At 42.4% G+C, this 13,749-nt stretch overlaps 2 protein-coding genes across 2 annotated transcripts; one reads left to right on the forward strand and one right to left on the reverse strand.

The window, feature by feature from the left end:
* Positions 1–1,534: 1,534 nt before the first annotated feature.
* LOC139381484 (RNA polymerase I and III subunit C) lies at positions 1,535–6,862 on the reverse strand. The gene is made up of 9 exons (XM_071125072.1): positions 6,588–6,862; positions 6,234–6,305; positions 6,011–6,118; positions 5,772–5,904; positions 5,528–5,647; positions 4,914–5,066; positions 4,430–4,579; positions 4,202–4,318; positions 1,535–2,145 (listed from the first exon to the last, which is right to left on the reverse strand). The coding sequence occupies exons 1-9, from the start codon at positions 6,657–6,659 to the stop codon at positions 2,027–2,029; spliced, it is 1,044 nt and encodes a 347-aa protein (XP_070981173.1). The 5' UTR covers positions 6,660–6,862; the 3' UTR covers positions 1,535–2,026.
* Positions 6,863–7,057: 195 nt separating this feature from the next.
* On the forward strand, positions 7,058–8,557 carry LOC139381485 (dual specificity protein phosphatase 13A-like). Its single transcript, XM_071125073.1, has 3 exons — positions 7,058–7,392; positions 7,604–7,818; positions 7,923–8,557. The coding sequence occupies exons 1-3, from the start codon at positions 7,169–7,171 to the stop codon at positions 8,120–8,122; spliced, it is 639 nt and encodes a 212-aa protein (XP_070981174.1). The 5' UTR covers positions 7,058–7,168; the 3' UTR covers positions 8,123–8,557.
* Positions 8,558–13,749: the final 5,192 nt, after the last annotated feature.

The following is a 13,749-nucleotide window of genomic DNA, read 5'->3' on the forward strand; positions in this document are numbered from 1 at the left end:
GAACCAGGCGAGGCAATCATTTGAGAAACCAAGGCTGTTGAGTCTGCCGATGAGGATGTGGTGATTGACAGAGTCGAAAGCCTTGGCCAGATCAATGAATACGGCTGCACAGTAATGTTTCTTATCGATGGCGGTTAAGATATCGTTTAGGACCTTGAGCGTGGCTGAGGTGCACCCATGACCAGCTCTGAAACCAGATTGCATAGCAGAGAAGGTATGGTGAGATTCGAAATGGTCGGTAATCTGTTTGTTGACTTGGCTTTTGAAGACCTTAGAAAGGCATGGTAGGATAGATATAGGTCTGTAGCAGTTTGGGTCAAGAGTGTCCCCCCCTTTGAAGAGGGGGATGACCGCAGCTGCTTTCCAATCTTTGGGAATCTCAGACGACATGAAAGAGAGGTTGAACAGGCTAGTAATAGGGGTGGCAACAATTTCGGCAGATCATTTTAGAAAGAAAGGGTCCAGATTGTCTAGCCCGGCTGATTTGTAGGGGTCCAGATTTTGCAGCTCTTTCAGAACATCAGCTGAATGGATTTGGGAGAAGGAGAAATGGGGAAGGCTTGGGCGAGTTGCTGTTGGGGGTGCAGTGCTGTTGACAGGGGTAGGAGTAGCCAGGTGGAAAGCATGGCCAGCAGTAGAAAAATGCTTATTGAAATTTTCAATTATGGTGGATTTATCAGTGGTGACAGTGTTTCCTATCTTCAGTGCAGTGGGCAGCTGGGAGGAGGTGTTTTTATTCTCCATGGACTTTACAGTGTCCCAGAACTTTTTTGAGTTAGTGTTGCAAGAAGCAAATTTCTGCTTGAAAAAGCTAGCCTTGGCTTTTCTAACTGCCTGTGTATAATGGTTTCTAGCTTCCCTGAACAGCTGCATATCACGGGGGCTGTTCGATGCTAATGCAGAACGCCATAGGATGTTTTTGTGTTGGTTAAGGGCAGTCAGGTCTGGGGAGAACCAAGGGCTATATCTGTTCCTGGTTCTAAATTTCTTGAATGGGGCATGTTTATTTAAGATGGTTAGGAAGGCATTTAAAAAAAATATCCAGGCATCCTCTACTGACGGGATGAGGTCAATATCCTTCCAGGATACCCCGGCCAGGTCGATTAGAAAGGCCTGCTCGCTGAAGTGTTTCAGGGAGCGTTTTACAGTGATGAGAGGAGGTCGTTTGACCGCTGACCTATTACGGATGCAGGCAATCATCAAGCTGCATTACCCAATCTTTTTTCTGTACAGACATCTGCGCGGTTTGCTGATGTCAACGTTGTGAACAGTGTCCCATTTGGCAGTAGGGTTATACTATGTGAAAGCATAAACTACGGACAACGAGCACAATTGCATTTTATCGATGGCAATTTGAATGCACAAAAATACCGTGGCCCATTTTGTTTAAGGTACCTGTGACCCACAGATGCAGATACCCACAGATGTCAATGTTCCCTTGGGCAAGGCACTTAACCCTAATTGGCCCTGTAATTAATCTAGATAAGAGCATCTGCTAAAATGTAAAGTATGCACAGATGTTGCAACATCAGTATTTAGAGTAATATGCTTTACCTTTATTGTTTCATGAAACAAGTCCATACAGAACACAACACAACTGTGCACCTGGCTGAGAAGAGCCAATCCCGCCATTGACAAATTTGTTCTAAATCCATCTTCATTCAGTAAAGACATCAACCTATTTTTCTTGTATACCCAAAAGGACAGAATTCAGGCAGAATTCTACAAATTGCCTAATGACATGGGTGAGCCATAAGGATTTGCAAGTGACATTAGCATGAATCAGAATACAAAATATATAAGTAGCACAACTATTTGAGGATGACAAAGTCATGCTGGGTACATATTTGAACAAACGAATCCATAGTCTAGTTAATCTAAAATAAAGCATCCTCAGCATTCCCGCATTGTTCTGCTATTCCAACTGGTGTTGTATTCTACTATCCAAAGCATGTTGCACACCGGCTCAACACACGCATATATCCAACCCCCGTAGTGGGTATTTCCATTTGGTCCAACATAGCTCTTATTCCATCTCTGTGGAATCGAGTTCACCGAGGAATCGCTGACACTTGGTCATGAGAACTTTGATGGCCTCTGTGACCAGGACATCAGGTGCCAGGATGCCAGTGGATTCTACAGAAACTGTATGGGAAAGAGGAAAGACAGGATTGATGACAGTATTCATGCACAGAATGCCAAACTATACTAAACTAATAAATTACTAGAATCACTGAGAATCAATTAGCTTCTACAGTGCAAAACAATATGGGCAGTGTTACCCTCGTATTCATTTAGCAGCAGTGCATCGCCGCTGCTAAATTGTTGCCACCACAACAAAATATTGAACAGGAAAAAATATATAGCTATGCTAATGATCGGTCTTCTGATAGAAGACCTTGAAAACCTTGAATTAAATGTTGAATAGGTTACTTTGTAGCTAGTTCTATCTACCTGGCAGAATTATATAATTATTATTTGCAGCAATCCAGTGGGCATTTGTTTTGCAAACTCCATCACGTTCATATGTACCTGAATATGTACCTGAATTAAGGGATAACTGAAGCAAAAGTCAATTTCATACATGTTTCCCAGACCTCAAAAGTGGTCTCCTGGTGTGGTTTTAACATTTTTATGTACAACAAAAATGGGATGTTCGGAAAAAAGAAAAAAAAAGTTTTTAAAAAGGACTGAGTGAAAACCTAAAATAAAAAAGTAACAAAATCTAAAGCCTTAATTCCCCCAACCCCCTTCCCACAACCCTTGCAAAAATATTCCAGTGGAAACACTATGGGCTATGTACTAAACTTAGCAAAAAACGTCCTCTCACGGTCAACTGCGTTTATTTTCAGCAAACCTAACGTGTAAATATTTGTATGAACATAAGATTCAACAACAGACAATCTGAACAAGTTCCACAGACATGTGACTAACAGAAATTGAATAATGTGCCCCCGAACAAAAGGGGGGGGGGGGGTCAAAATTAACAGTCAGTGTTCTTGCTGTGAAATGTTACCCCACTCTTCCACCAAGGCACCTGCAAGTTCCCAGACATTTCTGGGGGGAATGGCCCTAGCCCTCACCCTCCGATCCAACAGGTCCCAGGCGCGCTCAATGGGATTGAGATCCGGGCTCGTTGCTGGCCATGGCAGAACACTGACATTCCTGTCTTGCAGGAAATCACACACAGAATGAGCAGTATGGCTGGTGACATTGTCATGTTGGAGGGTCATGTCAGGATGAGCCTGCAGGAAGGGTACCACATGAAGGAGGAGCATGTCTTCCCTGTAACGCACAGCGTTGAGATTGCCTGCAATGACAAGCCGATGATGCTCTGACACACCGTCCCAGACCATGACAGACACTCCACCTCCAAATCGATCCCGCTCCAGAGTACAGGCCACGGTGTAACGCTCATTCCTTCGATGATAAACGTGAATCCGACCATCACTGCTAGTGAGATAAAACTGCGACTCGTCAGTGAAGAGCACTTTTTACTGGTGATGTCTGGTGAGGACCTGCCTTACAACAGGCCTACAAGCCCTCAGTCCAGCTTTTCTCAGCCTATTGCAGACAGTCTGAGCACTGATGGAGGGATTGTGCTTTCCTGGTGTAACTCAGGCAGTTGTTGCCATCCTGAACCTGTCCCGCTGTTGTTTCATGTGGTCTGCCACTGCGAGGCAGACCACATGTAACAGCCGTCCGTCCTGTATCCCTGTAGCGCTGTCTTAGGCATCTCACAGTACGGACATTGCAATTTATTGCCCTGGCCACATCTGCAGTCCTCATGCCCCCTTGCAGCATGCCTAAGGCACGTTCACGCAGATGAGCAAGGACCCTGGGCATCTTTCTTTTGGTGTTTTTCAGAGTCAGTAGAAAGGACTCTTTAATGTCCTAAGTTTTCATAACTGTGACCTTAATTGCCTACGGTCTCTAAGCTCTTAGTGTCTTAACGACCGTTCCACAGGTGCATGTTCATTAATTGTTTATGGTTCATTGAACAAGCATGTGAAACTGTGTTTAAACCCTTTACAATGAAGATCTGTGAAGTTATTTGGACTTTTACGAATTATCTTTGAAAGAAAAGGTCCTGAAAAAAGGACGTTTGTTTTTATGCTGAGTTTACTAGACATTATGACTGTACATTTCACAAATTCACGAAACAGAAACATAGTGATGTCTAAATTCACTGGGTACCTACAGATAAAATGGTCCCGCACTCTTGCAAGTTTCACAGCATTCTTGAGGTCGTCATGTCGGAGAACCTCCCTACTGCAGGTATCTAAGCGGCTGTTCACCACCTTGGCAACAACCTTTCCTGAGACGGAGATGGAGAATTAACTACATGGAACTTAAATAGCTACAGTAAAAGTACAATTTCAGTATGTGCAAAGGACAATGCTTCAAAATGTTATAGCTACTGTTTTACCCCCATGGTTCTCCACTTCAATGACTCCAGGTGAGAAGCAGCGTTTTAGTCGCTCTGCTTTCTCCCCCTCCACTGTTTCCATTAGTGTGATCTCAGGAAGGAGTCTGTAACTGGCTGTAGCCACAGGTGAAAACTTGGCATGGTCTTGACCTGGAAACATAGAGCATAGGATTAAGCCACCAGAACAGCTAAGAAAGATCACTAATTTCAACAGAATATGACGTAGATCTGTAGCGACAGGCAACGGCGTGGCGAGGGTAAATTAACATAAAGTATTTTTATTTGGACGAGTGTTTACCCACCCATTGCTAAAAATGCATTGAAAATACAGGGAGAATTAACTTATTCAGACAAATATCAGCATTTACCCACATTATTTAAATTGTATACTACATCACTGGTTACAGGGCTTGAGAAAGGTTAAACTGTCGTCAGATTGCCATTGTGCAGACATTATAACATTTTGCAGAGAAAGTCCTCTCACCAATGCCTTTCACACAGTGCATGACTATATCCAGCTCCTGTCCAGGCCGGAGCTGCGCCAGAAGGATGTCCCCATGTACTGGACCGATGTTAGCATCTGCAAACACATCAGCTTGGTTCCCAATAGGGGCCCACTTCATGTCCTTAGAGTACACTGAAGAAAAACAGTGTAAAAAATGTAATACAATTCTACTCATTTTACCATGGGACAGAGACATTTTTGCAGTTTTAAAGCATATCTCCTGCAATTCTACACATTTTCCCATGACTTATGCCATGTTAATCATATGAGAGTGACTCAAAAAATCAATAGGGCATGTGCCCTGCGTGCCTGGTCGGTATTCGACAATGATTACGACAAGTTTAGATAACTGGCTTGACTAACTTAATCTAAAAATTGTTTGCTGACATGGTTAATTGAGTGAGTCAGTGACTGACATAAAAACTACTGACGCACAACCAAATTTGAAACTTGCACTTTGTGTATTCTACTATTCTAACTCTCAACAGTAAGTTGAGACTCCCACCGACATCCTAATGGGCCCCTGAGCGGGCCCCTGAGCGTCCAGTGACCACTTCTGCTTGGAGCTGGCCCCAGTCCACGGCCTTACCTACCCATGTGATTCAGGTAAAGTTCCCGGGGGTCAGCAGAGTCTTTGGTGGCTCTGGGGTTCCTGGTGCATTTGATCTTCAGTTGAAGTTGAATTGTGTCGATTTCTGTGCCTTCTTCGTCCCCTGGGAAAAGCACAAATGCCTTAAAACTGATGCAGTTGGCAGTGACCCTCTACAAGACAAGTCTTGGAACGTTGTGTTAACATTGTCAGAGGAAGTGGAGACAAGGTATGCAGCATAAATGTACCTGCACTTCTGTACTCGAACAGTCGTGGGTCAGCCTTGATAGGGATCAAGCCCAGCCTGTGGGCAAGGATCTCATCCTGAATGATAGATGTGTTGTTGTAAATAAGCACCTTCTCGACAGCCATAGTGGGGACCTAGGAGAGGGCGTATTAATACACGTCACGTTGCTATGTACCATATAAAACATAATAAACATATCATTTTTATTGCCAGGGCGCTATTTGAGTAGTTAGTAGCTACCTCTGCAAGCAATATCCTTCGAAAGGCATTGGCGAGCGCAGCATCTATGCCCACCATGTCGAACTCCAGAGAAGTCTCATCCATTTGCACCACGTCGATTCTGAAATTCTACAATAAATACATAATATTGACGTAAAGGGTATTATTGGCATTCCACTTAACAGACCTGAATGTAAAATTATACCAGCATGATAATAGTTAGCTAACTAGCTAAGTTAGGTACCTTTTGAAATTTCTGCAAGTTCCATGTGTCATCGTAGCCAGGATAATTGCCAGGGTAATCTGTTGTATGAACCTGGAAACATTTGAACAATTTTAAAGTACTTATACGTCGCAGATCAACTAATCTATTGGCGTATTAAACACAGTACATATATTTCATGAGAAATATGCTGTGTGCGAACTGTGTTGCATTTTCTACCGTACTAACGTTAGCTAGCTAACGCGTTAGCTGCACATTATGTTTCGCCAGCAAATGTTGGCTACCCGTTAATTCCAATATCATCTGCACATATATTTCAGACACAAACAGTATCTTAATTTATCAGATTTTATTGTATAATCTTAAATCACTTACATTTTTTATATCAAATTCACCTAATATCACTCTATTCCGAATTTCATCCACGTTGCTCATGGTCGCTGCCATTTTAGCTCGTGTTTTCAATGACGTCACAAGCTTCGCTCTACTTATTGTGGCGCTCTCAAGCGTCAGTTAAAATGAAAACTGACAACAAAGACACAAGGGAAAACTAGTTATCAGTATATTTGCTGACAAACCTAAATGCGTTTTAGACTGTCACTCTTCATTCAAGAATCATGCTGTCTGCTGCTGTATGCAGCCAGAGATGTAGTAGGGTTGTAATAGCATTCTTCCTTCCTTCAATCCTGCAGACATTTAAGCCATTGGGCTTCAATGTCCACTAGAGGGGGTATAAAGATGGTGTTATAGATTTAGTCAACACCGCTAACTGTTCCGCCTGTTCATGTCAGTCACTTGCTGTCATAACGCAAGCTTGAAAACTCTTCCTACCTGGCACACCAGGCAAGCAAAAACAAGTGTGCCTAGGGAGAGTTTGCAGTACAGAGTCAATGGTCTGTTTATGTTCGAGGCCTGTATGAGCTGAGGACTATCACTGTTTATGTTTAGGCTTTACAATGGCCAGTGAGGGAGTTTCAAGTACAGTGTCCAGCAAAACAGGTGAGCTACTGGGTTGTGTGTCAGGTGTCTCAGGCTCATGTGACACTGGGCAGAGTTGTGAATGTGAGCCAGATGTGTGTGAGCCTCCATCTCTGGAGGAGCTGGAGGAGGTGCTACATTCAGCCCAGAGCTCCTGTAGGCACGGAGACGAGGTGTGGCCCAACCTATACCTGGGGGATATGTGAGTACACCTGTTTTTCCAGTCGTAATTACACAGACACACACATGTGCATGCACACACCTATACTTACACATCACATATATTTGGATATGGTGTGTGTGTCAGCTACATGTCTCTTGATAGGTATGGGCTGAATCAGTATGTTCTGTTGGTGTGTGTGTGCGTGATGGTGTGTGTAATTGTAGTGATATCTCTACGTTGTTTCACCTAGGTATATGTCTCATAACAAGTATGAGCTGTGGAAGTTGGGCATCACTCATGTCCTGAATGCAGCCCATGGTAAGATGTGTTGTAAAGGCAGTGATGATTACTACGGTACCACAGTCAGCTATTACGGTGTTCCTGCCAATGACCTACCCACCTTTGACCTCTCACCTTTCTTTCACCCTGCTGCTCAGTTCATCCACCAGGCATTAAAGTCAGGAGGTAAGCCACGACCCATACAGTGAGCTGGTGTGTGTGTGTTGTCTGTGCGTGAGTGTGAGTGACTGATGCATGACTGTATGTATATATGTTATTGTCTTCCCTAGGCAAGGTGTTAGTGCACTGTGCTGTAGGAGTGAGTCGGTCGGCTGCGTTGGTCCTAGCCTTCCTCATGATCCATCATCATCATCCTCTGCTGGCAGCCATCCGGTTGGTGCAGCAAAAACGATGGGTGTTCCCCAACAGAGGCTTCCTAATGCAGCTTATTAACCTGGACTACACTCTTCACAGAGAGAGAAGGGACTGAATACACACACACCAGACCTGGGATAACTATAGTTTTGAATATTATTTGTGGAAAGTAACTATACCTGTGACTATAGATCCCAAAAAATGACTACTTTTTAAGACTATTTGAATACAGATCTCAGAAAGTAACCACTCTTTAACTAATGGTAGGGTTGTATCTGGAACATAAACTATTGGATTAGCTACCTTCAACTAAAGGCATGGCTGTATCAGGAAATGCATGTTGCAGATAGAAATAGAATGAATAGAGCAAACACAATTTCCTACACTATGCAAATCTATCTTGCAGTCGATCATATTTGTTGTACGTAATGCATTTATATCTGAACATTCTGTACATTTCCAATCTCCTGAACAGGCCCCAGGTGTAGAAAATCAAGTCAAACCAATGATATTTTGTACAGATAAATATAAATAAGTTGTGATGCTCAACTACATATCCTCTGGCGTGTTGATTTTAATGTGTTGATGTTCTCTTTATCCATAGCCAGAATGATTTTGCAGTGCATGGTGATCAAACAGGTTTCATGTTATATTCAAGGGTGTAGAGAGGGTGAAGTTTATGAATCCCCAAAAATTGTAATTATACAGATATTATTCAAAAAATGCACACAACAGTATTCATAACTTCTTCTTTTTTTTTTTTTTTAGAGTGTATGACTCTTTAAAGGTCAAAAGCTGCAATTAATTTTATGATTCCATAAAATGATTCAAAGCCATTTGTAAACATTGCAAACGGGAAGTTGGATGCTCAGAAAAAACAATGTTGAACCTCTTTGTCCATCTGAGAGTTCTTGTTTCAAACACACACTACACAACATATCCCCGAAATATATCATATGTAGTGTGCAACTATTTTTTATATATTTTTTTATATCAAACACACGCTATCATTAAAGGGATAGTTTACTCAGAATACAAATTAACATGATTTTCCAACTACCTTTTCTGTAGTTGATTCAAGAAGGCAGTTTAGGGATATTTAGTTCCCTTAGACAATTAACTGACATATTTTAGCAGTTACTGTTAGTATTCTCAGTAACATTAAATTCTCATACTGTATATTTTCACCAGTCGCCAACTGGTCGATCTTCAAGTCATTATTAGTCGATCTCCAAACATTGCGTTTTTATTCGCGGTGCAATTGATTCAGAAGCCCTGCGCACCGGGTAAACAAGTGTTTCCATTTTGAACCATTTAATTTGTCTGAAAACAAACTCCGCCTTTCCCGGCGGACCGGGAGATCTGTGGATCGTGAGAGTGTGTGAGAGTGCGCTGGCCAATCGGATAGCTTAAATCACCGGCAGCGCTTCCAAGACCTCCGACACAGCAAACATTGATATTAGCCTACGTAAGATTTAATAACTTTTAAAACCATGGCCACAGCGAGACTGTCAAAGAATACACCAAATAACTGCTGTTTTTACGAATGTGTTCATGATTAACTATTTATTCAGCACTGTCAACACTATTACAAAACATAAAATGTGCTTGAGTGGCCTAGCCAAGTGTATCGATAGCCCTGCGTTTGTATTATTATTAGCAGCTCGTAACGTCTATTTTAATATGAGGAATATTTAACTTTCTCTGGTCATAGGAACAACATGAATTTGTGCATGGCAGATGCGGTGCGACTAGAGTGTCGCCATCAGGTGGGAAACAGATGCAACATTCAAAACAACTCGGAACTGGGAACTCGGAAATCTCTGACTTCCGAATTCAGTGTATTCAAGACAACTGGGAACTTGAAAAAAACGAGCTCCGTCTGGGATTTTTTTTGAACGATCATCCAACTCGGAATTCCAAATCGGGAATCTTTCTAGATCTTCAACTCTCCGGCCTGAAGATCTATGACGTTATGATTTTACATCGTTTTTTTCTTCTTCAGAGTTCCCAGTTGTCCCAGCACCATTACCACAAGATGCTTGTACCATCAGTCCAGTAAAATAAAAAAAGCGAATTATTTAAATTAATGCTCAGCAGTAACTCTCAAGTGCTACACCCACCGATCTATTTTGTTACCAAAAGTTGAGTTTTGAAATAGCCTGTAATATGGTATGAGAATAACAATATTGTCAGGCTGGGCATATAGCCAATATGCTGTGATAATGTATCAGGCCTACTGCCCAGCCTCTTTCCTACAGAACAGTTTTTATTAGGTTAATGTTTTAAAAATGTAAGTCATGTTTTAAAAAAAAGTGGTAGATCTCGGCTTGATTTTTTACTGAGGAAGTGATCTTGACTCAGAAAAGGTTGGTGATTTAGATTAATTAAACTAACTGTTGTAGTTTATGTTTCTTCATCAAATATTTGGCAGCCATCAAATATATATTTTTTTGTTTTCAAATAACTTGCAAATGTTGAAATACCTTCAAATATGATTTGTTTTTCTGAAACCTGTATTTGAATGCCAAAGGAAATAATTACTTTTCGTGTATTTAACTAATAATTGCCTATATTCAACTGCCTTGAGTATTTTTAAAGTTGGTATTTTCAAATAAACTACGAATACAACAATTTTCTTCCCAGGTCTGACACACACACACACACACACACATATTGCTCGTTCTGATATGTCTTAATTTCTTTTCTTTTTTTGGGGGGGTGGGGGGGGTTATGTGTGCTAGAAACATAAGCATTTCGCTGCACCTGCAATAACATCTGCAAAACTGTGTACGCAACCAATACATTTTGACACCCACACATGATAAACACGCATACACAGTACACATGCACACCCCTCCATTCCTCCCTCCTGTCATCTGGTGACCTCAGCTGTGACATAATGCCTGTTACATGACTCTCTTTCTTTCTCTGCTCTTTCTTTCTCTCTCTCTTTCCCCTTCTCTATTCAGACCCCTTTACTTTTTCCACATTTTGTTACGTTACAGCCTTATTCTAAAATATATTACATTTAAAAAAATCTATCTACACACAATACCCCATAATGACAAATCGAAAACAGGCTTTTAATGGATTTTAGCAAATGTATACATAAAAAATAAAAAAAACTTATTTACATAAGTATTCAGACCCTTTGGTATGAGACTCGAAATTGAGCTCAGGTGCATCCTGTTTCCATTGATCATCCTTGAGATCTTTCTACAACTTGATTGGAGTCTCCTTTGGTAAATTTAATTGATTGGACATGATTTGGAAAGGCACACACCTGTCTATATAAGGTCACACAGTTGACAGTGCATTTCAGAGCAAAAACCAAGCCATGAGATCAAAGGAATTGTCCGTAGAACTCTGAGACAGGATTGTGTTGAGGCACAGATCTGGGGAAGGGTACCAAAACATTTCTGCAGCATTGAAGGTCCCCTAGAACACAATTGCCTCCATTATTCTTAAATGAAAGATGTTTGGAACCACAAAGACTCTTCCTAGAGATGGCCGCCCAGCCAAACTGAGCAATCGGGGGAGAAGGGCCTTGGTTAGGGAGGTGACGAAGAACCCGATGGTCACTCTGACAGAGTTCCTCTGCGGAGATGGGAGAACCTTCCAGAAAGACAACCATCTCTGCAGTATTCCACCAACCAGGCCTTTATGGTAGAGTGGCCAGACAGAAGCCACTCCTCAGTAAAAGAAAGGCACATGACAATCAATGCTCACTGTCATGTTGAGCCCGCTGTGAGTTGTGCAGCTGAGCATTGTCTCCTGGGAATATATCAGTTGAAACATTAATAATGAGATTACACAATTTAAAAGGTACTTTTTTTCTCTCAGATTGGTGTCTATTATATTACTTTCAGGCGTGTACTACTAATATATTAAGAACTATGAAACCTTTACATAATGAATAGTGTCATCTGTCCAGTAAATTCTGGAGGATGCTTTCGTCACTGGTGAGGAGGTATAGAATTACAGAATGCTAAAAATGGAAGCTAACTGCAGGGGTGTGTGTGTGTGTATGCGTGCATGTGCGTGTGTGTGTATGAAGAGGAGCAGACGCGGTAAGAGGAGGGGCTGTGCTGCCTGTTAAAGGTAAGTTGACTTGGATCAGATGGGAAAGAGGTTTTGTTTGATTGTTGTTGACCAGACTGTTTTCTGCTCCGCTTAGGTTTTTCTGTCTCTGTAACTAACACACACCTCCTCTCCAGACGGTGGCAGCATGTCTCTAAAGAAGCGGTGCTATGAATCTCCATCTGTCTCTGAGCTGCTGGAGTTACTGTTAGCCCACTGACGGACCACCAGCCATCCCTCTCTCCTCTCATCCCTCGCTTGTCTCAGCTCATCCTTCTCTCCTCTTATTCAGCTATCCATCTCGCACACAATTACACACACACACACACACACACACACACACACACACACACACACACACACACACACACACACACACACACACACACTGAAACACAATGGTTACTAAGGTATAATGCTCTGTGTGTCCTGAAGGCTAGGGGTTTGTTTACTGTGCCATGGGCATCCAATGTTCTGGCCCTGGGGTATCTGATGGTCTACAAGAACCTTTCTCTATCTGAGCAGATCCATCGGACCAAACTCTGGCTTCCTGGAGCAACTCATACAGCTGGAACTCCTCAGGCAGCAGAGGACACAGACAGAAACATGAATGAGAATACACGTACACACACACACACCATTCTGTATACGTCTGGCCCTTCTTTAAACACTGTGTTAACAAACCTCCAAACGAGTGTCAATGCCATACAACACTCCTTCCGTGGCCTCCAACTGCTCTTAAACGCTAGTAAAACTAAATGCATGCTTTTCAACTGATCGCTGCCCGCACCTGCCCGCCCGACTAGCATCACTACTCTGTTGACGGTTCTGACTTATAGAATATGTGGACAACTACAAATACCTAGGTGTGCTAGACTGTAAACTCTCCTTGCAGACTCATATTAAACATCTCTAATCCAAAATTAAATCTAGAATCGGCTTCCTATTTCACAACAAAGCCTCCTTCACTCACACCGTCAAACATACCCTCGTAAAACTGACTATCCTACCAATCCTCGACTTCGGCGATGTCATTTACAAAATAGCCTCCAACACTCCACTCAGCAAACTGTATGCAGACTATAACAGTGCCATCCTTTTTGTCACCAAAGCCCCATAAACCACCCACCACTGCGACCTGTATCCTCTCGTCGGCTGGCCCTCGCTACATATTCGTCGCCAAGCCCACTGGCTCCAGGTCATCTATGTCTTTGCAAGATAAAGCTCCACCTTATCTCAGCTCACTGGTCACGATAACAACACCCACCCGTAGCACGCGGTCCAGCAGGTATATCTCGCTGGTCATCCCCAAAGCCAACACCTCCTTTGGGTGCCTTTCCTTCCAGTTCTCTGCTGCCAATGACTGGAACGAATTGCAAAAATCGCTGAAGTTGGAGACATATCTCCCTCACTAACTTTAAACATCAGCTATCTGAGCAGCTAACCGATCGCTGCACCTGTACAGCCATCTGTAAATAGCCCATCCAATCTACCTACCTCATCCCCATATTGTTTTTATTTACTTTTTGCTCCTTTGCACACCAGTATTTCTTACTTGCACATCATCATCTGCACATCTATCACTCCAGTGTTAATTTGCTAAATTGTCATTACTTCGCTACTACGGCCTATTCATTGCCTTGCCTTCTCACGCCATTT

The sequence above is a fragment of the Oncorhynchus clarkii genome, chromosome 23 (assembly GCF_045791955.1).
Source record: "Oncorhynchus clarkii lewisi isolate Uvic-CL-2024 chromosome 23, UVic_Ocla_1.0, whole genome shotgun sequence".
Classification (NCBI taxonomy): Eukaryota; Metazoa; Chordata; class Actinopteri; order Salmoniformes; family Salmonidae; genus Oncorhynchus; species Oncorhynchus clarkii.